Source organism: Numida meleagris, chromosome 3 (genome assembly GCF_002078875.1).
Source record: "Numida meleagris isolate 19003 breed g44 Domestic line chromosome 3, NumMel1.0, whole genome shotgun sequence".
NCBI classification, from domain to species: Eukaryota; Metazoa; Chordata; class Aves; order Galliformes; family Numididae; genus Numida; species Numida meleagris.
In genome coordinates, this window is record NC_034411.1 from 15,224,619 (window position 1) to 15,248,232 (window position 23,614).

Genomic DNA, 23,614 nt, shown 5'->3' on the forward strand with positions numbered 1-23,614 from the left:
CGCTGCTGGGGAGCCCCCCTCTGCACGCACCTCCGGCTGCCGGCGGGGTCCCCGCGGCGCAGCGGGAGGGATTCCGGCACTCCCCCGCGGCGCTGCCGGGGGACCCCGCTCCCGGCTCGGCAGCCCCCAGCAGGCTGTCAGCGCTCCGGGGGGGCTCGCTCCGCGCCCCCACGTGCCGGCGGGTCCCGCGCCGAGGGGTCCCGCCCCGCGCCCCTGCGTCCCGCCGGGGGGGTGTCCGGCCGGGATGAATGGCCCGCGGCGTGCAGGGCGGTGCGGAATGGCGACGTGTGCAGGCGGCCGGGGAGGGGCCCGTACCGCCGGATGATGGACGCGGCTACGCCGCCTCTTCCTCCCCTGACCGACCCCTCCTGCGCTCCCCGGACACCCCCGGGGTCCGTGCCGCGGCCCCGGCTGTCCCGGCCGCATTCCTGCGCCCGCAGCCCGATGGGATCCCCTAAGCTGATTACCCGCGGTTACAGAAGGTCACGGCTATGAGATGATCGTGCCTTTTCCGTTCACCGCGATAGAAAAAAAAAAAAAAGGACCTCGGGATGCCCTCCTCCTGTTGCAACAGGGTGCGGGGAGAAACTTCAGGAGCCGCTCGCGGTTTTGTGCTCGGGAAGAAGCTGAAATCTCAGCTCGGAGCCTCGTGTACTGGGCCGGGCAGCTGCTGGGGGAAAGCAGAGGGAGAGCACCGCTCTGCGGGCTGCACGGAGCCCGGCTCGCTGCCCTCCTGCCTCCCGCACCTCTGCACCTCCTGACTCCAGCGGGAGGTGCTGCTGTGATGCTACGGCCAAACACAGCCCTTGGGTCGCACTGCGGTGGCTGCAAGGAGCATCTTTTCTCAGCTGCTGCACCCTCCCAGGGCAGGGCAGCCAACGCGTTCTCCTTTGGTTGTGCAGGAAAATGAGGTCTTCATGGCTCCTACATGACCTGGTGGAGCTCTGTGTGTGGGATATCGGGGCTGGGCTCTGCTCCATGCTTACTTATCCCCAGCAGAGCCAAGCGTTCCCAGCTCCGCTTCCGTGGACTTCTGCTCGAGGCAAGCAGGGGTGGCTGCGTGGGGAGGGTTTCCTGGGCTGTTATCTGGGATTTGGGGAAGTTTGATGGATAACGAACAAAAGGCACGCTGAAGAGTTAAAGGACAGCTCTTCAGCTGGGTTTATGGAATGTGAGCTCTGTTTTTTGGATACAGAAGGCCGGTCGTGTCTGTGCACCACAGTGTGGGCACTGGGCTGAAAAAGGCCCTCACAGGAGAAAACGGTGTGCCCTTCTGCTCTGTGTTTAAGGACAGGTACAGAAGGCTGCTGCGGGCACTGGTGGTGGGATGGCCCAACTGCAGAGCGGGGCTGCCAGGACCTGCGTCATCTTGGGCGTGAGGTTTTGGCCAGGCTCTGGAAAGGTGTTCTGGTGCCAGACTGGAGTTTGCTCTGTTTCTTCTTTTTCCCTCCTTGGCTCTGTACAGCTGCTTTTGGAGGTGGTGACAGCAACTGGTGGGGTTGGGTGGTGGTTGCCAGGAGTTGGCAAGCGCCTGCCCTAAGCTGGAGCATCAAATTTGCTCTAAATGTGTATACGTGATAGTGTGGCATTGAAGAGGGTTTATTCTTACCAACACAGGTCACTTTGTTCTGTCTACCGACAGCTGACGGATGCTTTGGTGTAACCCTAAAACTGGCATTAGATTGTGGATATGTTCTTCAGCCCCACTTTCTATTTGCTGTGGGGGAGTCTTCTCTTTTCCCCAGCAGGTTGGAACATGTTGCCCAGAGGAGGTGTGGTGCCACATCTCTGGAGGCACTCAAGACCAGGCTGGATGGGGCCCTGGGCAGCCTGAGCTGGTGGGGGGCAGCCCTGCCTGTAGCAGAGGGTTTGGGCAGGATGATCTTTAAGGTCCCTGCCTAGCTGTGCCATTCTATGATTCTATGAGGAATGGTCTGTTCATCACGGTGGGGAAGATCCCGAAGCACTCACCCTATAGCGGAGACACCTAGCACACTGGGGCAGGATCTGTGGTATCCGCTGGGAGCTCGGGCAGTGCCTGGTCCGTGCAGGATGGCTGGGTCCAGCTGGCACGCAGAGCCTCCCGCTTGCTTCAGACAGGGCTGTTAGTTCCCTGCTCCAGCTGTTGGAAAGGCAAAGCCTTCCAGGTCTTTGCCTTCAGGCACTGAGGTTTTGCAAAGATACTGATCTCCTTAGTTTTATTCTTCTTTTTTGCCTCCCCTCCCAGCATCTCCTTCCCTCCCTCCTCCTCAACCCACAACCCCTTATACAGAGGAAATTCGATAATGTTTACAGTTAAGTGTGGGGATGGGAACTCCTGATAGCCAGGGGCTTTCTGCGTTTTTCTGATTATATTTTGAGGCACGACAACAAGAAACCGCATCTTGGCATGTCCTGGAAAGCGACATGGCCCAATTCAGCATCCCCGTGGGGGTTAATGAGCCAGCTCAGGGCCACGTGGAGGTTGTGCCCTGATAGGAGGAACCTGTGCGGGACAGCAGGGAAGTGATGGGCTTAGGAGCTTGGGACAAGGTTTAATTAGGAATTGAGCAGAGCAGAGATGGCAGCACCTTGCAGTGGCTGCTCTCTGCCTGCCCAGTCTCAGCATCCACTGCTGCTTGTTGTGTTTGGGTGGACAAACCGAGCCCCCCCTTGACTGCCAGCTGATAGCGGAGGTGGAAGGAGAAGTGCCACAGCCAGCGCTCCCTCCACAAGGCTCACTCACTTCTTCCTGCTGGCGTCTGTTGGGGAGATGAGATAATTTATGACTGTGACTCTTTTTTCTTTTCTTTTTTTTTTTAGCATGAACTTCTGACTTTTATTGCTATTTGCATTTCAAGGAAATGGTTGGGACTTGGTTCTCTATATGGTGTACGTGCGCACAGCCTCGGCGCTGGGTTTTCTCCCTAGGAGCAGTGATCTGGCAGAATGCGGTCACGGCACGTCTGTACCTCAAGGACTGTTGCAGAGTGGTTGTTTCTGCATTTGGAAGCAAATAGAGAAAGCTACTCTGCACATGCTTTCATCCTAGTTGTTAGAAGTGCCACAGGTATCGTCCTACAGTCATGCTAAACCATCCCAGTGGGCATGCAACAGGTGGTTGCTAGTGTCTGTGATTGCATCCCTCTTCTTTTCCTTCCAACTTTTTTGTTCTTCTGGAGATTGCTACCAGCGAAATTAGTTGCAGCAGTATAACTGGATCACTGTGAATAGGTAACATAGTGGAAGAGCACAGGCGTGGTGATCTGTAGCCTGGTAGCTCTCCCCAAACGCATGGGAATCGTGAGTGTTTGTCTTTCCAGTGCAAAGCAGTGTTTGGAAACACAAATGACTCTTTTAATTCCCTTGGAGAAATGATTGCATCTTTTGGGTTTAACCCTCACTGTTGTTCTGGTGTCTTGCAGGCACAGAAGAATAAGGCAGGATGGATGTGTACGACCCTCAGACGCTGGGTGTTGTGGTCTTTGGAGGCTTTATGGTGATATCAGCCATTGGGATCTTCCTGGTGTCCACCTTCTCCATGAAGGAGACTTCTTATGAGGAAGCCTTGGCAAAGCAACGTAAGGAGCTTGAGAAGGCCAACCAGCAAAAAATAGAGAAAAAGAAGAAGGAGAAACCTGTAGAGAAAAAAGGAAAAGCAAAGAAAAAGGAAGAAAAACCTAATGGAAAGATACCGGAGCAGCAAGTTACTCAGGAAGTGACTGACTCTTCCAAGGATGTGGTTCTTGAGCCTGCTGTGGTGCCACAGCCCGTAACTGTTGAGTCTCCGATCACAGCGGTGTCAGTGCCCCCCCAGGAAAAGGAGAAACCTGCTCCATCTCCTAAGGAAAAGAGGAAGAAAGAGAAGAAAGTGGCAAAGGTAGAACCTGCTCCTAGCCCAGCATTGGCGTCTACTCCTACCAGTGCTCCCAAAGGCTCTCCTGTCTTGGAGGTGACCCCTAAGGAGGTGCCTGTTGTGGCTGTGCCACCAGTTGGCACTCAGCAAAGTGCTCCGGTTGTCAGCTCCATCCCCATCAAAAAACCTGAGGCTCTTCCAACCCATGAGGAGCAGAAGCATGATGGGCCTGTGAAGAAGAAGGCTGCATCCAAGAAGAAGGCTGAACCGGGTAAGGCCAAGTTCCTCTGCATATATTCCCACTGAGTAAGCAAACAAAGCATCTTGGTACTGCTAAAACAGAGGTGTCCTGATCTGAGATCTTTTTTTTTTTTTTTTTTTTTCCTTTTCCCTTATTCCCTGTTGGTAATGGGGTAACTGTAGGCTGGCTTTTTCTGGTGAGGTGGACCTTGTGTATTGAGGTTGGTTGGGAGAAGCTTGTTCTGGACTGGCCTTCTCTCTGGGAGAAGGAGAACTGAAGTCAATAACTTACTGATTTGTATTCACTCTGTAATGTGTTGCCTTCTGCTTTGGGTGCCCTGCTTGGTGCTTGTCTCCTTAGCTCAGCACACAGACGCTGGCAAGCTACAGGTTCCTCTTGGATTCACTGTTGTATTGGAGATCTTTGAGCAGATCTGTTTACCAGGAATGAATGGGAGCATCTCAGGTACCCCAGGTACCTCTCCTGGGAGAGGAGCAGCTGCTAGGGTGCTGGACAGCAGGGTGGAAAACAAGGATAAGGGGCTCCTGAACTCAACGGGGTGTAAATAGGTGTAGGCACGGCTCTGTAGCTGGATTCCTACCACTCTTTGCACTAATATGAACAGTTTTGTTGTGTTTTGTTTTGGTTTTTTTTTGGTTGCTTTTTGGGTAAATGATCGTTGCAGGCTGAGGCAATGGGGGTTAACTCTTATCACTTGTTCACTTGGGCGGTTTTTGGGCTGCTCTAAGGCTCTATGCCTTTGAATGTGGAATACAGGTCCTGCATGTCTTAAAAGTCAGGACTGATGTCTTAGGTGCTTCTGTGGGGTTTTCCAAAAGAAAGCTGTTGTCAATGTTTGTGCCACAACGCTGGCTGTAGTTGGACCAAAGCATTACAGGCAGACATTTGGTGCCTGCTGTGGCTTCTCCCCTTTATTGAAGGCAGAAGCAACAAATTATCCTGTGGCAGATAAAAACTGAGATGTTCGAAGGCATGTCCTCAGCACTGAAACAGATGGCAAACGTGACAGGAGCTGCTTGGGGTATTTTTCTCTTGTGTGGTTTCTTTTCAGCAGAAAAGCTTGCTTGCAAGTGGTTAACGTGTACTTGGATCCCAGATCATGAGCTTTGATGGTAGGATGCTCCTCTTGACACACGTGAGGGTACCTGATGTAGTAGTGCTGAATGAGCTCCATTCTTGGGGCTCCAGGCAAGGAGTGGTCTGTGTCTCTAGTGCCAGGTGTCCCCTTGGGTTTGAGAAGCGACTCAAACCTCGCTGTGCTTCCCCACAGCAGCTCTACCAGGGCAATGCTGTGGGAGGGCTTCTTGCTTAGTCACCTCCTTGAGCGAGGTGTGAGGTTTCTACCTCAAAATCGGCAAATCGTCTCAGCATGGTGTAGGCTTCCTTTTGCAGAGCTAGGCTGAGATGAAGCAGGCTGCTGGGCCGTGGCTTGACGGGTTGCCTCAGGCCCGTTTGCCTGCTGTGAGGTCGTGTTTGTGTTACCCCCTCCTTGTGCAAAGATTGTTTGCACCATGCTGGCTGGAGATGGGTGACATTTCGCTGATGGGTTCCTCCACCCAGCGGGACTGGGCCGAGGGAGGTGATGTGCTGTCCTGCATCCATGCTGTCACCAGCGTGAGTGAAATGTGAGCCAAATGTGAGCAGTGCAGTGTTTTGCCCCTTCTTAAATGTGTTTTCCATGAGGTGCCGCGACCAGTGTGGCTGCTGGGCCCAGTTGGGCTCTGTAGCGGAACTGGCCCCGGGCAGTCTGGAAGAGGCCTCTGCGCCCCTGACAGGGGTTTTGCTGGAGCAGGGTGGCCTCGATGCCCGCTCCTTGCCCAGCACCGGGGACCCCACGCTTACTCTTCACGTTAGTAGAGCAGTAGGGAATCCCAGAATCTCAGAGTGGTTGAGGTCATAAGGCACCTCTGGACTGCACGCATCGGGCTGGTTGCTGGGTTGAAGCCCGCTTGAGGTATTTGGATGCTCTGCCATCAACCTACATGGTCTCAGTCCCTCCTTTTTCCTCCCTAGCACCTGCAGACTCAGATGGGCCCCTCTACCTGCCCTACAAGACACTGGTGTCCACCATCAGCAGCATGGCGTTCAGTGAGGGAGAGGCCCAGCAGCTCATTGAGATCCTGACAGAGAGAGCAGGCATCGTGCAGGACACCTGGCACACGGTAGGGCTGTGGGCACCCTCATGGCCACCTACTGCTACTGCTTCTGACCCTGCCTCTGCTGAGCCTCGGCAGGGAGAGCTCCAAGTCTTTGGGTGTGCTGGGGGTCCTACTGACCCCACGGTTCAATTCTGGAGGCCGGAGCTTTGTTGGAAGTTCTGTGTGAAGCATGTTGGGTGGCTCCTGCCTGTGGGAAAAGGGGGTGGGTTTGGAGGTGGTGGTCTCCACTCACGTGCCGCCTCACGCTTGCAGGCTACGCAGAAGGGTGACCCAGTCACTGTCCTCAAGCGCCAGCTGGAAGAGAAGGAGAAGCAGCTCGCTGCTGAGCAGGAGGACACAGCTGCTGCCAGAAACAAGCTGCGGGAGTTGAGCAAGGTAAGCATTGTGCGGCCTGCCCAGTGTCACGGTGGCTCCCTGTGCTTTGACAAAGCAGCCAGGCCATGAGCCTCTTACTGCCCATGTCCCATCGCCTTGGGATGGCCACAGCCTTTGTGAAGGTACTCTTGTTTTTTTTCATCCTCCTTTGTGCCCAAATTTTGTCTGATGAGCTGGAGAAAAAATCCGTGCTGTCTTACTGCTTTCTCACAGCTGGCCCACTGTGGAACAACAGTGGCATCCAGTGGCCACCAAGCCCAAAAGAAGGTGTGGGTGGAAATGTAAGTGCTGCCACTTAGCCTGGCTGTGCTGCCTTGGCGTAGGGGTGCCCAGGTAGCTGGTAGCTCTGAAATGGCTGAACTTCTGCGTCTTCTGAGTCAGGTGGCCAAGTTTTGTGTTCCCTTGTAAGGAAGAAACTGGAGCCCTCAGGACTAAGCAGGCGGCTTCTCTCCTTGCAGGAACTGGCAGCTGAGAGGGCCAAAGCAGTGGCCAGCGAGAGCAAGCTGAAGGAACAGCTGGTCACCCGCGAGCGAGAGATCACTGCTGTCCAGGCACGGATGCAGGCGAGCTACCAGGACCATGTTAATGAAACGCAGCAGCTCCAGGGAAAGGTAGGCCACAGGACATCCTACTCTGGCTGCCTGATGGTTTTTCTGAGATTCATGGAGATGCAGAGTGGTGCAGGGAGAGACCCGAGGCTTGAGGAGTTGGGAGTGACCCTCTGATGCTCATTTGTTCAATGAGGGCTTTATTGGACTGTGTTGCTCAAGGTAGAGTGAGTGTGTGGGAGCATCTTCATGAGACATTGTGTTCTGGGGGCCATTGGGGTCTGTAGACTAAGGAAGGGTGCGAAGCTCCATGGCGCATCCCTTGTGTGCATGTTCCGGGCTGGACTGGTATGTTGCATGCACCCTACAAAGCAACATAACCTCTGTTGGGCTCCTCTAGATTCGGGCCCTGCAGGAGCAGCTTGAGAACGGCCCCAACACACAGCTTGCTCGCCTGCAACAGGAGAACTCCATCCTGAGAGATGCGCTGAACCAGGCTACCAGCCAGATGGAGAGCAAGTAAGCCCATGGCTGAGGTGGGGGCAGAGGCTGAGACTGCCTTTGAGCAGCAGGGATTAGCTCTCCTTTGGGCTTGGCCTTTCCCACTTACTGAAGGGACCTCCCCCTGCAAATCCTATTGCTGGCTGGAGGTAGGGGAGGGAGTGAGGAAGTGTTTGCCAAATGGCTTTTGGGGTCAGGCAGGGGAAATGAAGATGTCTTTCCCATGCTGTGGCTTGTGATGTTATGGGAGGGTGGGGGAAACCCTCCCTGCTGTGAGTCCAGGGCTACCTGTGCTGCTGCTGGAGCCAGCAGGCAGGAGAAGGGAGCAGGAGGCGCTGGGGCCCTTCCCTGCTTAGGTGAGCTCATACTTCCCGACACGAGAAGAAATCCAGCTGGCTCTCTGAAATGAGTGATGATGCAGGGAGCCGAGACGTGCCTGATGCCTGTAGAACAAATATGAGCTAGATAGAAGAATTTCACACTCCTTTTTATAGAAAATATGAAATAGCTGGTGATTAACAGCAGTAAAATAATTACAGACTGGACTCCAGATGCTTAGAGAACTTCCTCTTGTGTCTGGGAACACGGATCCTCGTGTCTTCTACTTCATGAGAAAGGAATGTCTCCTGTGATTGAAATACGACTTTTAAAAAGTGATTTGTCAACTTTCCACCCCCTCCCTGAAGGACCAGGCGGGCCCTAGAAATAGGAAAATACAGCCACTAAAATGCTTCAAGTCCCATATCAGGCCCTCAAGCGCTTGTATTCCTCTGTAAGTAACACCAAGGATGCTTGACTGTCCTGCGGGCTAAGATAACCCTGCTTTTTCCAGGCAAAATGCTGAGCTGGCTAAGTTACGGCAAGAATGCAACAAGCTGATGAAAGAGCTGTCTGAAAAATCGGAGGTGCTGCAACAAGAGGAGCAGCAGAAAAAGAGCTGGGAGATGAAAGCGGCGGCCTCGGAGAAGCAGATCGAGCAGCTGCAGGTCAGGCAGGCGCTGCCAGCCTGCTCCACCAGCATGGGCTCGCTGCTTTGCAGGGGGGGGTCTGCGCTCGCTGCAGCTCCAGCCTGGGGTGGGGGACAGCTGGCTTGAGCTAACCAGGAGTGCGGGGCTTTGCCAAATGTTTTCCCTCTGATCTTGTCTGGGTTGCTTAATCTCCATGTGTTTCTGGTCATTCTCTCTGCAAACTGCATGCATGGGGCTGGATGGAGAGACAAGATTTGTCATGAGAGCCAAGTCCTGCAGTGTTCTGGGTTGGTGACCTTAGGAGGTCTCTCTCTCTCCTTTTTTTTTTTCTTTTTTTTTTAATGAAAACGGGCGGCTGCTTAGGACAAAGTGTAGTGTACAGACAGCTCTTTTCTTTTGCCGGTCTTCAGAAGGGAAAGTGCTCATGTCAGGCACTGACTTCTCACCTGCTTTTCTGCAGGGAGGGTGATCATGAGGGACACTGGCTGTAAGAAACTGAAGTCAGCTGTTGAGAGACAAGGCTGTGTGCATCCTCTTGAGGGTGTGCACACACGCTCTGTGCCCACGTGCGTGCACATGCCTTACCTTTCTCAGTAAAATTGTCTCTTTCCAGGTTGGTTAGGGGCTAAGAGGCTCAGATGTCATGAAGGGTAACTGAATTGCGTGGGATGTGGAGACTTGGCTATGGAAGGAGCATGGGGAGAGATGACTTTTCACAGCTGGAAAGCAAGCCGCTTTGCAGATCTCTTAATAGCCTCCCCTGTATTAGTTTGTCACATGCATTGTGGCTTTCTTGTAGCATCACCAGCAGAGCCCAGGCAGCATGAGACTCAGTTAAAACCACTCTTTTCACGCATCTCTGGGCCTGGTGTGAAGATGTTGGCGGAAACCTAGACTGTATGTGCTTCTGGATGCAGCTGGTGCTGAATGGCTGTGCCTTCTGGTCCCTGTGGGACCAAACGTGGGCAGGCACCACCTCCTGGTGGTGGTTAGAACCTTGGAGGCAGCAGGGAGAGGAGCACCTGGGAGAGGGAGGACTTTATCTGCAGCAATGTCCCTTCCCTTTCTGCAGAAGCCTCCTGAGATGGGATGAGAAACCTGCTGGCCCCAACCAGCTTGTGTCTGTACTCATGCAGATGAGAAAGGGTGAGGGAGCGAACCCACAGCTCAGCTGTTTTCAGGCCTGTTAATGCTAGCACAGGAGATAGGGCTGTGGGTTTTTTGTTGTCACCAGGGTGTGGCTGGGTTGTTTGCTTTTTTGGGTGTTCAGAGGCCACCTCCCAAGCACAGACTTGGGGCAGGCTGTGGTTGGAGCATGTTGCCGGCATGCAGGGGAAGCATCTTCTGGCAGGGCAATGCTTGTGCTGGGGCTTGGCTGAGCCAGGATCTGGGAGCAGTGTGGGCACTTAGTGTCCTACCTCTTCATTTTTTGCATGCCTGAGGGTGCAGATCTCCTTTCAGTGGACCGTTTTTGGGCCCCTGCTGCTTTTGTAGTCAGGTAACAGAGACAGCAAGGAGCCTGGTTGGTGATGAAAGCACAGTGCTGGTGTGAGGACAGAAGCTGCCTTAAAGCACCGACTTATAGGCACGCCTTAAGGAGAACTTCTTGAGGGCTGTCAGTTTGTTGCATGCCTTTGTACTAGTCACATAAGCCATCATACTAGCTGCAAGGCTTCAAAGCCAGTGATGTGTTTAAGTGCCTGTGGTGATGGGGAGAATGTGCTTCCCAGTGCTGCCTGGAGCTCTGAGCTGAGGACATGGTGTTAAATCCTCAGAGCAGTTCTGGAAGCATCATGCACACGATCACTGGGCTGTTGGTTGCCTTTTCCTGTCCTCTCCGCACAAAGCATTGCAGTGGTGTGATACGCAGAGCTGCTGGTTTTTAGCACGTGTCTCATGCTCTTCTCTCTGCCTTCCCCCTCCAAGCACACGCCTTGGCCAGGCCTCTCCTCTGCTGCTTTCTAAGATGGAAAAAAGTCTTCTCTGGCCCAAACCACATAAAAAATTCCTCTGCCTGTGGAAACACGTGGCTGGGTGTCTGAGTCCCACTGATGGCAGAGTTGGACCTCTACGTGCTGGGCTGAAGCATCAGCCGCCTGCATGGCATCTGCTTTTTGGGAGCTAAAAATGTTGAAGACAACCTCCTTGGTGTAAGGAGCACCTGTAATATCCTGCATGCTGCTGGCAGGGTGTTCTCCTCACCTCCTTCCCCTCTGCACAGCAGCAGCTGTGAGTGCTGTCAGTAAATGGAGCCGTGCAGTGCCTGCCAGAATAAACCTGCAGCAGAGAATTTCAGAGATGTCGATGTGTGCTGCCGAGCATGGGGTGTTTGGGCTCTGAGCATCTACTGGGGCTTTGCAAAGGGGAGGCTTCCTGCATTGCTGTGCATTAAAATGCTTTCAAGTTGGGTATTAGGAAACATTTCTTCTCAGAAGAGTGGTGAGGCACTGGCACAGGCTGCCCAGGGAGGTGGTGGAGTCACCGTCCCTTCAGGGAGGGGGCTCAAGAACCATTGAGTTGTGGCACTGAGGGACTTGGTTAGTGGTGGGGATGGGTTGGTGGATGGACATGATGATCTTAGTGGTCTTTTTCAATCTTAATGACTCTATGCTTCTATGACCAGAGCTTTCAGAGGGTTTTCAGAATTCAGCTCCCTTGCAGAACTGGGGGGAGGTTGGCAGTAGTCTTGGCCTGGAATTGAGACATCAGAGAGTTGTCTAATTGCCACTTGAGTGCTGGTGAGTTACAAAACATGAGCACAAAGCAAGACGCTTCATTGGGAGTGGAAGCTGGGGAAAAGATGACTTCCCCCCCTGCTCCCCAAACCCAAAACACAGCTTGAAAATAACATTATGTGGTACTGAGCTTTGCTTCACGACGGCCAGGGTGCCTGGTATGCACTTTAAAGCCTTCTCTTCCTGCTTGCAGGCTTCCCAAAGAGAAGTGGAGGCGACACTGCAGAAGAGATTGGATGAAGTAAGCGACGAGCTCCGCAAAACCCAGACCAGCTACAGGAGCCTGGTAGCAGATGCAGAAAAGGCCAAAGGGCAGCAGCAGAGCATTGCTGGTGAGGATCATGGAACAGCACAGGGAGAGCTGTGGAGCAGCTGGAACACAAAACAGATTTTGAGCTTTTGGGGCTGAATTTTGGATGGGGCTGTTGAGGGCAGGGTGATTAGACCTGGTGATGAATTTGGCTTTCTAGCATCATTACAAGCAAGACGAGGGGCTGGTACATGGCTGGTGCTGCAGGAAGAGGCTGTGATCCTCTCCTAGGTTGCCACTCCAGTGCCTCTGTCCTGAGTCACCTCGTACTGTCTCACATCCCTTCCTACCTGTTCTATACTCCTGGAAAGCATCCGTGGCCAAGGCTTTGGCCAAGGGTCATGGCAGGGCGGGATGGGGAGTCTCTAAGTTTGTTGGCACCTACCTTAAAGTGTTTATCTCTCCTTCCTCTGACAGAACTGCAGGCCAAGCTGCTGAGCTCCGAAACAGAGGTTAAAAGCAAATTGCTGGAGCTGGACAACTTGAAGGGGAAACTGCAGGATACCAGCTCGGAGAACACGAGGCTCCTGGAGAGAATAAAATCCATTGAAGCTCTGCTGGAAGCAGGCCAGATGAGGGAGGCAGAAAAAGACAGAGACCTGCAGGTCCTGTGTGTTTTTAATTTGGGTGAGAGGAGGAGAGGGGGTTGCACTGCTTTGTGACAGATGTGGAAGGGATCTGCCAGTGCCCAGCTGACGGTGGGTGGTTCAGCTCTTAGCACCAGGCCCAACCAGGTGTTTTTGCACTGTAATATTAGTATCTGTGTTATCTCTGCTAACAGATCCTCTCAGGGGTGCTGCTGAAATGGCTGATCTGCATCACTTGTCTAGAGCAGATAATGAAAGTGATTTCTCTGTTTCCAGGCAGCCAATGAAGCAGAAATGAAGCAGCTGCAGCTAAGGTATGTCTGGGTGCTCTCTAGCATGCACAAACTGCTGCTTCTTCCAACTTGCTACCTGTGCATCCCAGACTTTGCCCAGTGCTGAGCTGTGTGGATGAGGACTTCCTGCTCTCCCTGTTAGACAGCCTTGGGGGGACTGTGAAGCCAGGAAGATGAGGTGAATCCTGGTCAGTGCAGCTGTTTAAAGTATTAATCGGTTCCAGTGCTGGCCCCAAATAACAGCCAATCCATTCTGAAGTGACAATTTAATTGCTGTCTGGCACGTGAAGGCTAACTGTTCCTGTGCAACTGGCTGGGGAAGTTGTCTCGGGGCTGAAAGTGGATGAGGACCTGTGATGTTTCTGATCCAAGCCTATGCTCAGAGCTGGGCTATCCAGATCAAGGGTTTGGGGGCTATTTCAGGTGAGTTTTGGGTGTCTACAGGGAGGAGATTCACCATCTGTCTGGGTCCCTGTTCTTCTGTTTGTCATCTACTCACATCAAAGTATTTCCTGGCATCTGCTTGGAGTTTCTCACACTACAAATTGTGGCTGCTGCCTCTCACCCATGTGCTGGGCACCTCCAAGAAGGTTCAGGTGTGAGCGAGCACCCAGAGTTCCTCTAAAGGAGGGCACTTGATCAACCTGAGGTTCTGGGACCCCAAGATATTTGGGTGATTTGTGTCAAAGACTTGAATCTCCCTTGTTCTGCTCAAATGAGAGTCTCTTCAGGGCAGATGATGGGTCTGATGGTGTGGAGGGAAGCTTCAGGCTGCGAGGTGTCTAGCTGGTGGCACTGATTTGTGGTTACTGGAGATAGTAGGATGATGCTTTCAAAATACAGAGCTGTGGGCCATCTCAGCCTAACGAGCCCTGAATGGGAACGTGTTGGGAGTGGTTCCATTTGTATGATCCGGAGCTTGTGGTCTTTGGCTCAAGTTGCTTCTTCCTCTTGTCCTAGATGTGCAGCCAGCCAACTACTCGCTTATTATTGCTGTTAAGGAAACTAGATCCCACTCCAGCATTGCCATGGTCTTTCATTTCCTAGTTTTAATCCCAGTAAGTGCAGCCTGCTCCCTCCATCTCTCCATCCAAGTGCAGCTTCCCACTGCTTGTAGATTCCAGAGCAGATCCCAAATAGGGCTGTGGTCCCATACTCGGAGCTCACTGCCTTGGGCGGGAAGTAGAGGTGGGAGCTCACTCCTGCATCTTGCCGTGCATTATGCCATTCCAGGCTCCAGGAGAAAACGGACCAGCTCTCGTCCTTGGAAAGGGAAGCAGCAGAGCTGCGAGAGGCGATGGAGCAACAGAAGACAAAAAACAATGTACGTGGAATGAACTGGGCTCAGCTTTTGCTGCTCAGATTCTTTTTCTTACAAAACCCAAATCTTCAGGATTGTAATGTCAGCTGTTGCTCTCTGGTGCAGCATAGACTCTTCCAGCCCCACGGAGCACTGGAGTATCACTTTACCTGCCAGAGAGCAGGAGGGCCCTGGCAGGGTGCATGGCTCCAGTGCTCAAGCTGATGGGCTGTGTGGGTGGAGGTGTCCCTTCCCTGTCCTCCTGGGCTCAGGACCTGTTAAGCAGAGAGATGCCGTCCAGCAGGGTCAAGGCAACTTCTCGTTGCCTCTCTTCTCCTTTTTCCTTCCACTGCAAGGCTGCATGAGTTGGCTGGAGGCGACATTGCAGCCTTCCACTAGGCCTGTGTCTTCAGGCGGCACCAAAGGCTGTTTTTGGAGCTAGTCTCCATCCTGCTCTGTTCTGTTCCTGCAGGAGGAGTTTAGCCTTCAGGCTTCACCTGAGCAACATGGTGCTTTGGGCAGCTGCAGGGAAGGGAATGCATGTGGGTGGTGGGATGGGAGATCCTCGGCAAAAGTGGCAGGCTGCCCGTCTTCCTGAACGGAGGCTTTGAAATCCTCCGCAGTGCCAACAAGCAGCTTGGCGGCCTTCAGCGTGGTGTGTGGCAATAAGCCTTGTGTGTGTGGTCTCGGCAGGACCTTCGTGAGAAGAACTGGAAAGCAGTGGAAGCGTTGACCACAGTGGAGAAGGCATGCGAGGAAAAGCTACTTGCTGCTACAAAAGCAAAGGTGAGCCTGGTATTTCTCTTCAGTAGTGGCATCAGTGTTGCAGGGGAAGCGTTCAGCCTCCCCAGACACACCAGTTGTTTGCTCTGGGTTGCCTGCCTCGTCTTAGGAGCAGTGCTGGTTTAACCCACGCACCAGCTTCTCCAGGTCTTGTCTTGAGGGCCGTGTATCCACACTACAGATTGCCACTGGGAAACCAGGACTGTGGATGGAGGGGGAGGGATATCTCAGTGATTCTCAGAGGCAGTGTTCTCTGCTTGCTGGTTTTCCCATGCTGGCTTACCTGTGTGGGCACAGAAAAGCAAGACTGGTGCTGGCAGCCTGGCCCGTAAGCACCTGAGTCCTCCACCCCATGCCAGTATGTCCCTCTTGCAGGAGGAGCTGGCCCACCAGCTTAACACGCTCCAGACACGAACCAAAGAGACTCTGCTCGCTGCTCTCCCAGATGTCACCGTGTCACAGCAGGTGGGCTCCTGCCTTTCCAGCCCCCCTTACAGAGCCTTTGCCATGCAGGAATGACAAGCATCTAAACATCATTTTCTTTCTTTTCCCCTCCTTGTCCTGTTTTTCAAACTCAGGATTATGAGGCGTGGCTACAAGAATTTAAGGAGAAAGCTGTGAATGTGCTAAAGCAACACACAATTACCACAGAGCCTGTGGTAAGTGAAAAGGCTGGGAAGTGGAGCCGTAAGCTAGTGCTTAAGTCACTTCTTTCTTTTCCTCATTTCTCTTTCTCCATCTCCCTTTTCAGGATTCAGCACTTAAACTGAAAGAAGCAGAGGAAGCGCAGAGCACTTTACAAGCAGAATGCGAGCAGTACAGAGCTATCCTTGCAGAGACAGTAAGTTATGGCTCCTTGTGACTTGTTGGTCTTCTACTAGAAATGCAGCTGTTTCCCAGCAGCCCAGACCCTGCCCATGGGCTGCTGGTGGGCTTTGCACAGTATGCTGGGGCTGCCACGGAGAGGATTGTTCTGCAGTGAGACAGGGGAAGAGGACGAGCCTGAATTTCTAGAGCTTTTGTTCATTCTTATTAAGTTGGAAACCTTCCTGGATGTTTCTTGAGGCATGGTGGCAAGTGCAAGGGCCCCATTAAGCAAAGTGGTTGAGGCAGCTTGGGAATTGGGTGCTCCCAGCCCCACCTGAGGCACCTGATTCTGTTGCTGATGCATCGGCCCAAATCGCATTGGCTCAAATCCCTTGCAAAGAGATGGATGATCCATGGCACCCAGCCCTGGTGGCTGCCATGGTGCTCCATCTGGGAGGGCTGCAGGAGGCTTGGGCTCAACTGGGGCTTTGCCAACAGGAAGGAATGCTGCGAGACCTGCAGAAGAGTGTGGAGGAGGAGGAGCAGGTGTGGAAAGCAAAGCTGACCCTCTCTGAAGAGGAACTCCAAAAGGTGTGTGCTTTGGGACACCAGGTGTGTTGCTCGTGGAGCAGAGGGGCTGTTGGCTGCAAACTGGACAGTGACCCGATCTGTTTTTGCCAGCCTTGTACTCTGAGGCATGAGACCTTTCTCTTCTACCTCTTGTCACAAAATTAACAGATGTGAAACTCACTTAAACCCTCCTTGCTCCCACCTCCCTGTCTGCTGCATGCTGGAGGAATGGGTTGCATCTCTCTGGTACGGGCACGGTCATTGGGAAACTACATTACTGCTTCAGTAATCCCAGCTCTGAAACTTAGAAGTCAGACTCAGCCCTCCTGGTGGGTGCTGGCTTGGCTGAGACAGGGCACGTGCCGTGCTCTTGGACTCCTATTTTCAGGGACTTGGCTTGCTCTTGGTATCTAGGTTGAGCTTGGCTTTGGTTGAGGTTTCAGAAAGGAGCTGAGGTCCAAGCCACGTATTGCGCACAGTTTTTGGTCCAGCTGTCTGTCTAGCTTTGGGTACCTCTTCTCACTGGTTACAAAGCCAGCTGGCTGCTGCCAAAGAGCCAGTGCTCTCCGAGCGTCTGGGGGAAAGTGTGTGTCCTGAACTCCTGTGACTTAGCTGGGATCTGGGAGGGCTTGGCTGGTTGCGTCTTTTCTGCAAATCTGACTTCAGTTCTCTCTGACTTCAGTATCCTCTTGAATGCAGAACTGAAATAAAACAACTTCCCGTGGTCCGGTTGCTCCCCATCACGTGGGTTTTTAAGTCCGCCGGGGCTGCAGAGAGGTGGGAGAGCTCTTGTACAAGAGATCTCTCATTCCGCTGCCGGCTGCCTGGCACTGAGGGCTGCGGCTGTGCTGCATGGGGATGACGTGGCCGCTGGTGTGTGTGTGTGTGTGTGTGTGTGTGTGTGTGTGTGTGTGTGTGCTGGGATGGACGTGGCGGCTGGGGCAGGCCCAGAGCAGCTCTGCCTCTCTGTGGACAAGAGGGGAATTCTTCTGCTCAAAGAATTCAGCAACCATGAAGTCCTTTCCTCAAAAATAAATCTGGGAATGCCTTCTACTGAATTTTTTTTTTCTTCCTTTCTCCTGGCTTAGTCACAACTCCAATTGAAATCCCTTGAAGACATGATAGAGAAGTTGAAAGCAGAGCTGCAGAGCACTGACCAGGTAAGGCCTTCTGCGTTCCCTGCACAGACACTGGGCGCGTGGGTGCTGTGCTTGGGCCGAATGGGAGCCCATCTCCTGACCTACCCTGGGGAAGGTGGGCTGCAGCATGGGATAGGTCCAGGGTGTTTGGCACCTCAACCCCCTCTCCATTCTTCCCTTTTAATCCAGCGAAAGGAATACATCTCTCTCCTGGAAGCGCAACTGGAAAATCACTTGCAGACAGCCAGTTCCGAACGCCAAAACTACACAAAAGAAGTTGAAGGCGTAAGTGTGGCAGCTATTACTTTAAATGTTCCTTCTTCTAAGCCAGACTCACCACCCCTCCACCTTTTGGGGATTTGAGGAGTTCCCCAGGGATTTGCAGTTTTGCAAAGCAGGAGAAAATAGGTGGAGGTCTTTGCCCTAGTCTGAGTTGTGGACATCTGATATCGGGATAAGTTGTGAGGCTGATGGAGATCTATATGGAGATGCCCATTGCACCTCAGTGCCCTGTAGGATTTCGGTGGCTCAGGTGAGGCAGAGCTGTCCCACAGCTGCCTCTCTGAGCAGCCATTAGCAAGTGATGCTATCACCACCTCTCTGAGATGGCGTTGCATTGTAACAATGCCTCCCTGGGCTGCAGGGCTCCAACACCAAGTACATACACGAGTTTGCCTTTTTACCTCTCTGAGGGCACCAGGGCGATGGGGCTGGGGGACCAAGGGCAGCAAAATGGGGTGGGGAGTGGTCAGAGCTGGACTTCTGTATTTCGATGTGGGCCACAGGAGCTCAGAGGTGTGGCTGGAGATAAAAGCCCAAACCCTAATGCTCTTCCTCACCTCTGCTTCCTGTTTCTTTTCATCAGCTGAGACAGCTCCTGTCAGAGTCCCAAGAGCAGCTGGAGGCAGCAAAGACAGAAACGCAGAAGCAGAGCAAGGAGCTGGCCCTGGTAAGGAGTGATGCACCACCGGGACCTGTCTGCCTGCATGCAGGACTGCTGCCTGGCCTCAGGGCTGCTCACAAACCACAACCCAGGGTTCATCTGCCTGCTGGTGCCCTGCTCCTCCCTGCAGGTTTGGAGACAGGAGGAAGGCACGGCCATCATATGGGCAAACCTGGTGCTCAGAGCCTTCTCCACAGTGGAGACTTGGAGAAGGGGTTTGGGTGCTGCCCTGGGGCCCTGGGTGGGATGAATTAGGCTGTGTATGCCATGTGCATAGGAGCTGCATAGAGGTCTGAAAAATGGGGCTGAGTTTCTGCAGGTTAATGAAAGAGAGGCCTGGGATAAAGGGCCAGGAGAGTCAGCAGACCTGCCAAAACTGTGAGGGCTTTTGTTTTTAAAATCAGTGCTTTGGTTGCGAGACAGTAGTTGCTGCTTTGGATTTTAATTCTTTAGAAGCCACTGTCGTCCGACTCACTGAACAAACTGGTGCAGCCTTTGCTCTTTGGGGAGCTTGGTGCTGGATAGTCATTAGCTTTAATCTCATTAGTTGGGCGGGTGGCTGTAAGCACTGAACATGCTTCTGTTCATTCAGAAGCCTTTCCTTTCTTCTGGAGATGGGGTTGGTTTGTTAGTACAAACGTTCGTCTCCCAGATTGCCCACGTTAGATGCAGAACCTGACATGGTTTTCCCAACATTTCAGCTTGTGTGCAAGCAAAAGGGCTGACAAAACTGGTCAGCAGGTCCTTGTGGGTCTTGTCACAGGGCAGTGTAACTGAGGCAAGCTTGCTGGTCCTTCTCCAGGTCAGGCAGCAGCTGAGTGAGATGAAGAGCCACGTGCAGGATGGAGAAGTAGTGGGGTCACGAGCTGACCTGGGTGATCCCATGCCCTTCGAGGTTAGGGTGGTGAGACCGCTGCCCGCAGGGTCGCTGATCCTTAACTGTGTCCCTTGTCCTGTCCTCCTGTCTCTAACTGCATGGAAAACTGCACGTGGCTTTGCTGTTGTCTCGTGTCCTGTGTGTTTGGGGTTTGTCCATGGAGACTGTGCGAAGCCAGGCCTCACTCCCTTTGGCCACACTTTGAAGGTCTTCTCTGAGGCAGGACAGGCTGCAGAAGAGGACATCCTGACACGGCTGCATGGGAACCCTTTCCAGCCGGAGGCTGTGGATTAGGATTATAGGCCCTGTGTAGGAGCAGAGGCTCTGCAAATCTTGCTGGAGCTGGGCTGAAGGCATTATCCACGGCTGTTCCCTTGCAGGCTAACACCTCTTGCTGGCAGTGGTGGCTGCCGCATGCTGGGCTCTGTCTCTCTCCTTTAATCCTGTTAACTGTGGAGCCTTCTCTTGGGCACCGCTCTGGCGCACACGAGGACCTGTCACATACGTCCTTCCATGTCGTACTGCTCAAGAAGCAAGCAAACTTTGGCAATGCCCAGGCTCCCCATAGGCATGCTCCCAACTTATGTACACCTCGCCCTTCCGTGCCCTGGGGAGAGCTCCAGGCTTTATTTCTTTGGTTTGGCCCAGCTCCTCGCTAGCTCATCATCCTCATCAGCTCTGCCTTTGTTTTGTTTTCTGAGCGTTTTTCCCTTCTCAACACAGTTGAAAACGCAGCTGGAGCAGAACGAGGCACTGATGGAGAAGGAGCATGAGCTGAGGCAAAAGCTGGCACGGGAGCTGGAGGAGGTGGGTGCTGGGCCGGGAGGGTGCATCTGTTGGAGGGTTGATGGCTGGGCTCTTGATGCTCCTGGCTAAGAAGCGCTTCCCTCCCGGTGGATGCAGTGCACCCAGCCATCTGGTGGCGGCTCCATAGCCCAACTCTACAGCGGGGCCAGGCTGTGCTGGCTGCCAGGGCCGGAGGTGCCTGCTACTGTGAGCTGGCGTTTAATGAGCGTGTCCCCCCCCTTCCAGGCACAAAGGTCAGCGTGTGGCTTGCAAGCAGAGCTGGAGAAGTTGAGACTGGCTGAAAGTTCAGCAACTTCGGACACGGAGGAGGCCCAGCAACTCAAGGTGACGTGGCTGCCCTGGTCCCTTGTGCTTGGTGCTGAGCCAAGATGGTTAAAGCTATATCCAAGCAGAACTTTGGGCATTATTTATCCCCAGTGGGGATAGTGGGGCAAGGCAGATAGTTCCCGAGGAAGTTGCTCCCTGCCCCTGTGCTGGCTCTGAGGCCTGATAGGGCTGAAGGACAGCAGGCTGCGAGATGCAGCAACTTGTTGGCCAAGGTAGGGCGATGCTCTGAGCTGACTGCCTTAGCATGTGCCGTACGGTCTGGGCTTCCTATAGAGTGGGAGGTCACAGAACCATAGAATGTCCTGAGTTGGAAGGGACCCATAAGGATCTCTGAGTCCAACTCCTGGCTCTGCACAGCACCACCCAAATTTCAGACCCTGTGTCTGAAAGCGGTGTCCGTGTGCTCCTTGAATCCAGCAAGCTCATTGCCATGATCACTCTGCTGAGGTTTTCAGCTCACACTGTCTCCTGGGGTTACCGGGTCCCCTGCGAGCAGGTAGGCTGAGGCATGTGGCTTCTTTTCACTCCCATCTAGGAAAGACTTGAAAAAGAAAAAAAGCTAACAAAGGACTTGGGCCAGGCAGCAACCAAACTACAGGAGCTACTGAAAGTTACCCAGGACCAACTGGCCAAAGAAAGAGAAACGGTGAAGAAGCTGAAAGAACAGCTTCATGAAAAGGTACTTGTTTCCAGCACTGGGACAAATGCCCCAGCTGCGGCTGTTGGCCATCCCTCCTGCCACGGGTGGAGGTGTCATGCGGTGGTTTAAAATGGGGTGCAGCCGGGATCCTACTGCCAGAAACCATCTGGCTGGTTTTGGGCAATGGCTGGGGCTGTGTCGGGTGGCGGTCACCTTTCTCCCTGCCCAGGAGGGGAGATGTGGCCCATCTGGAAACTACTTTGCTGCTTATCCTACAGCCAGAGTATGGTTGGGACCCAGCTGAGTAACTCACCTCTGTTCTCATTCTCCAGGGGGAAGAGGACAGTTCAAAGGAAGGGACTTCAGTTTGATGAGTCTGTGACCTAGAACGTACCGTTCAACTTACCAAAATGCCTTACACATTCCTAAAACAAAAATATATGCTGAATTTATTGTAGATAAGATACAATACAAGCCATTAGTGACCCAAAACCTAGTTTTGAAACTTAAGAGGGGAGGGGGAAAAAAAAGAAGAAAAAAAAAAAAAAAAGTAAACAGTGCAGGAGTACATTTGTAAGAAAATCTTCATACTGTTTTGTACAACCTTTCGTTCCCCTGGGTGCTGCCCTGGCCAGGCTGGGGCCGGGGCTTGACCCTCCTCGAACCCACGAATGTGTGAAAAGGGAAGGCTGTGTTTGTACATCAACTGGTGCAATTATTATTATATATATAAATATATATATTATTTTTGTTGTTGTTTTTTGAGTGAAAGAAGTGTGAAAGTAAGACCCACGATGGAAGGAAGCCTCTTGTTGATGGGTGGCTCTGGGCACGTATCCTTTTGTGTATTTTCTGGGTGTCGATGCAATTAAAATGACGTAGCGAAGAGAGCTTGTACCTGCTCTGTATCTCTGGTTATTCTTCATGTTGGCAGGGCCGGTGGGCCTTGGGCGTGACTGAAGGATGACCCTGCCAGAAGTGGATCCTTTGCTCTCCTTGCTGTGCTGTAGCAGCTCTCCCCACTGTGTTTTCTCCAGTATGCGTGAAGGAGGTGCAGAGGCTGGGGCCACGGGGGGGATGCAATGGGATGGCTGCTCCTGGGGCCAGGTGTGGAGGCTTTCCCTGCTGCTGCTGGGACAGGTGAGGCTGGTGGGCATCCCAGGCACAGCCTCGTGGTTGAGACCTCCAGGCTGGAATCAGTGCTGTATTGGGGGGGCTGAGGGTGTGCGGCCTCCAGCCCAGGCCCTGCTCTCTGTGACCCACTGAAACAGCAGCCAGAGTTGGGCTGAGTGCCTCCCACCCCAGTACCGCAGGTCTTTAGAGGTGAGGACTGTGGGCTTTTGATGTGGGACGGGGCTTGTGCTCCTGGTGGGAGGGGAGCTGGTGGCTGCAGGCTGGTGACCTTGGGCCCCGTGCCCTTTTCTCCCCTTGTTTCCAGCCCTCTGAGCGCAGGAAGGTGAGTGCCCGGCTCCTGCCCGGCCATAACAGCCCCCTGGAAGGATGCAGTCATTAAGCCAGCCCTCACGCTGCAGCCATGATTAGCCATCATGTTCCTCTTCTGGCCTTGGGAGGCCCTACTGCCCCAGGCAGTAACAAATCAAAAAAGCAAAACCAACAGAAACCAACCATAGGTTGGAATTTGCTGTTGAGTGTAAGGGGGGTGGCCATCGTCCAAAGAGCAGCCAGCACAGCAAAGTGATGAAACCCTTTGGTTTTGGGGTTTTACTTTCGCAACAACCAGTTCCTTTATTGTGATTGCTCGTGCAAAACAGTGCACGCTTAATGAGTGCTCATACAGGACCAGGGAGAAAGCTCCCAAAATACACAGCCAAAGCAAGGAGGGTGGACAGCAGCACGCATGCAGTGCAGGGCAGAGTGGGGCTCAGTGGGCTCCAGAAGCTATGTGAGAGCACATTTGGTGTCTGTGGCATGGGGGACATGCTGCCCTTCAGGACATCACCCAGCTGCTGTGTTTGGAAGGGAGAGAGGAGCTGGTGTTGTTAAGTAAGGCTGATGATGGAAACAGGTCTCTGGGGGCTGATGTTTAAGCTTGAATTCAGGTGCCTGGTTTGGTGCTGCTGGGATTTATGCTGTTCCATGGTACCATGAGGGCAGGGGAAGGTCAGCAACCTCCTGAGAGGCCAGAGACACCTCTCAGAGGGCCAGGCCCTCACCTCCGAGCAGTGGGATTTCACGCTGCACCCACCCCTACAGCAGCGTGGGCTTTGCAGAGCTCTATCCCTCTCCTTTCCTTGGCCAAGCTGTACTGCTGGCTTAGTGCCTGGCCAACAGGTTGTGATGCAGGGCAGATGTGAACAGCAGCCTGAGCGCTACAACCGGGTATGTCCTGTAGTTGAAGCTCAATGGATCTGCTTGTCTCAGCTTTTCAAGAATGTCCGAATGATTTGGGAAACCCACAAATGAAAGGATTGGAAAATCGTAAAAGGAAACACCTTTCCATGTTTTGCACTGCCTACAATTGTAGAAGGGCAGCGACCTTGAGAGATGAAGTCTGGCCTGCTAAGTAACTCAGCGCTGCGACAAACAAAGCATTGAAGGCAAAGTTACAGCCAGCACAGGAGCATGGGGCCAGAGATCAGGCTGGTGCTTCAGGGCTTCCTCCCAGGGCCCTAAAAACAGCCAGACTGACCAACTGAAGCTGGGACCACACCTAACCGCAGCTGAAAGCGTCTCCTCCTGCCTCCGTCCCACAACTGAAGCACTTTGCACTCAGGTTGCTGACATGAATACTTACACATCATGGGAAGCAACCTCCTGCCTCCCCCTCTGACTTCCTTCCCCCTTTGTTCAGTCTGTTTTCTAACCAAAAAAGGAAAACCCTGGGAGA

At 53.2% G+C, this 23,614-nt stretch overlaps 1 protein-coding gene across 2 annotated transcripts; it reads left to right on the forward strand.

The window, feature by feature from the left end:
* Positions 3,404-21,663, forward strand: RRBP1 (ribosome binding protein 1). Of its 2 annotated transcripts, XM_021393053.1 has the most exons (23): positions 3,404-4,106; positions 6,111-6,259; positions 6,509-6,631; positions 7,090-7,242; positions 7,580-7,698; positions 8,513-8,666; positions 11,577-11,715; positions 12,111-12,298; positions 12,557-12,594; positions 13,807-13,897; positions 14,567-14,659; positions 15,032-15,121; positions 15,235-15,315; positions 15,408-15,497; positions 15,962-16,054; positions 17,122-17,193; positions 17,362-17,457; positions 18,038-18,121; positions 18,918-19,010; positions 19,716-19,799; positions 20,025-20,123; positions 20,662-20,805; positions 21,099-21,663. In XM_021393053.1, the coding sequence occupies exons 1-23, from the start codon at positions 3,425-3,427 to the stop codon at positions 21,135-21,137; spliced, it is 2,994 nt and encodes a 997-aa protein (XP_021248728.1). In that variant the 5' UTR covers positions 3,404-3,424; the 3' UTR covers positions 21,138-21,663. The 2 variants fall into 2 exon arrangements, with proteins under 2 accessions (XP_021248728.1, XP_021248729.1); XM_021393054.1 differs by lacking the exon at positions 18,918-19,010 and having other exon boundaries at positions 3,405-4,106.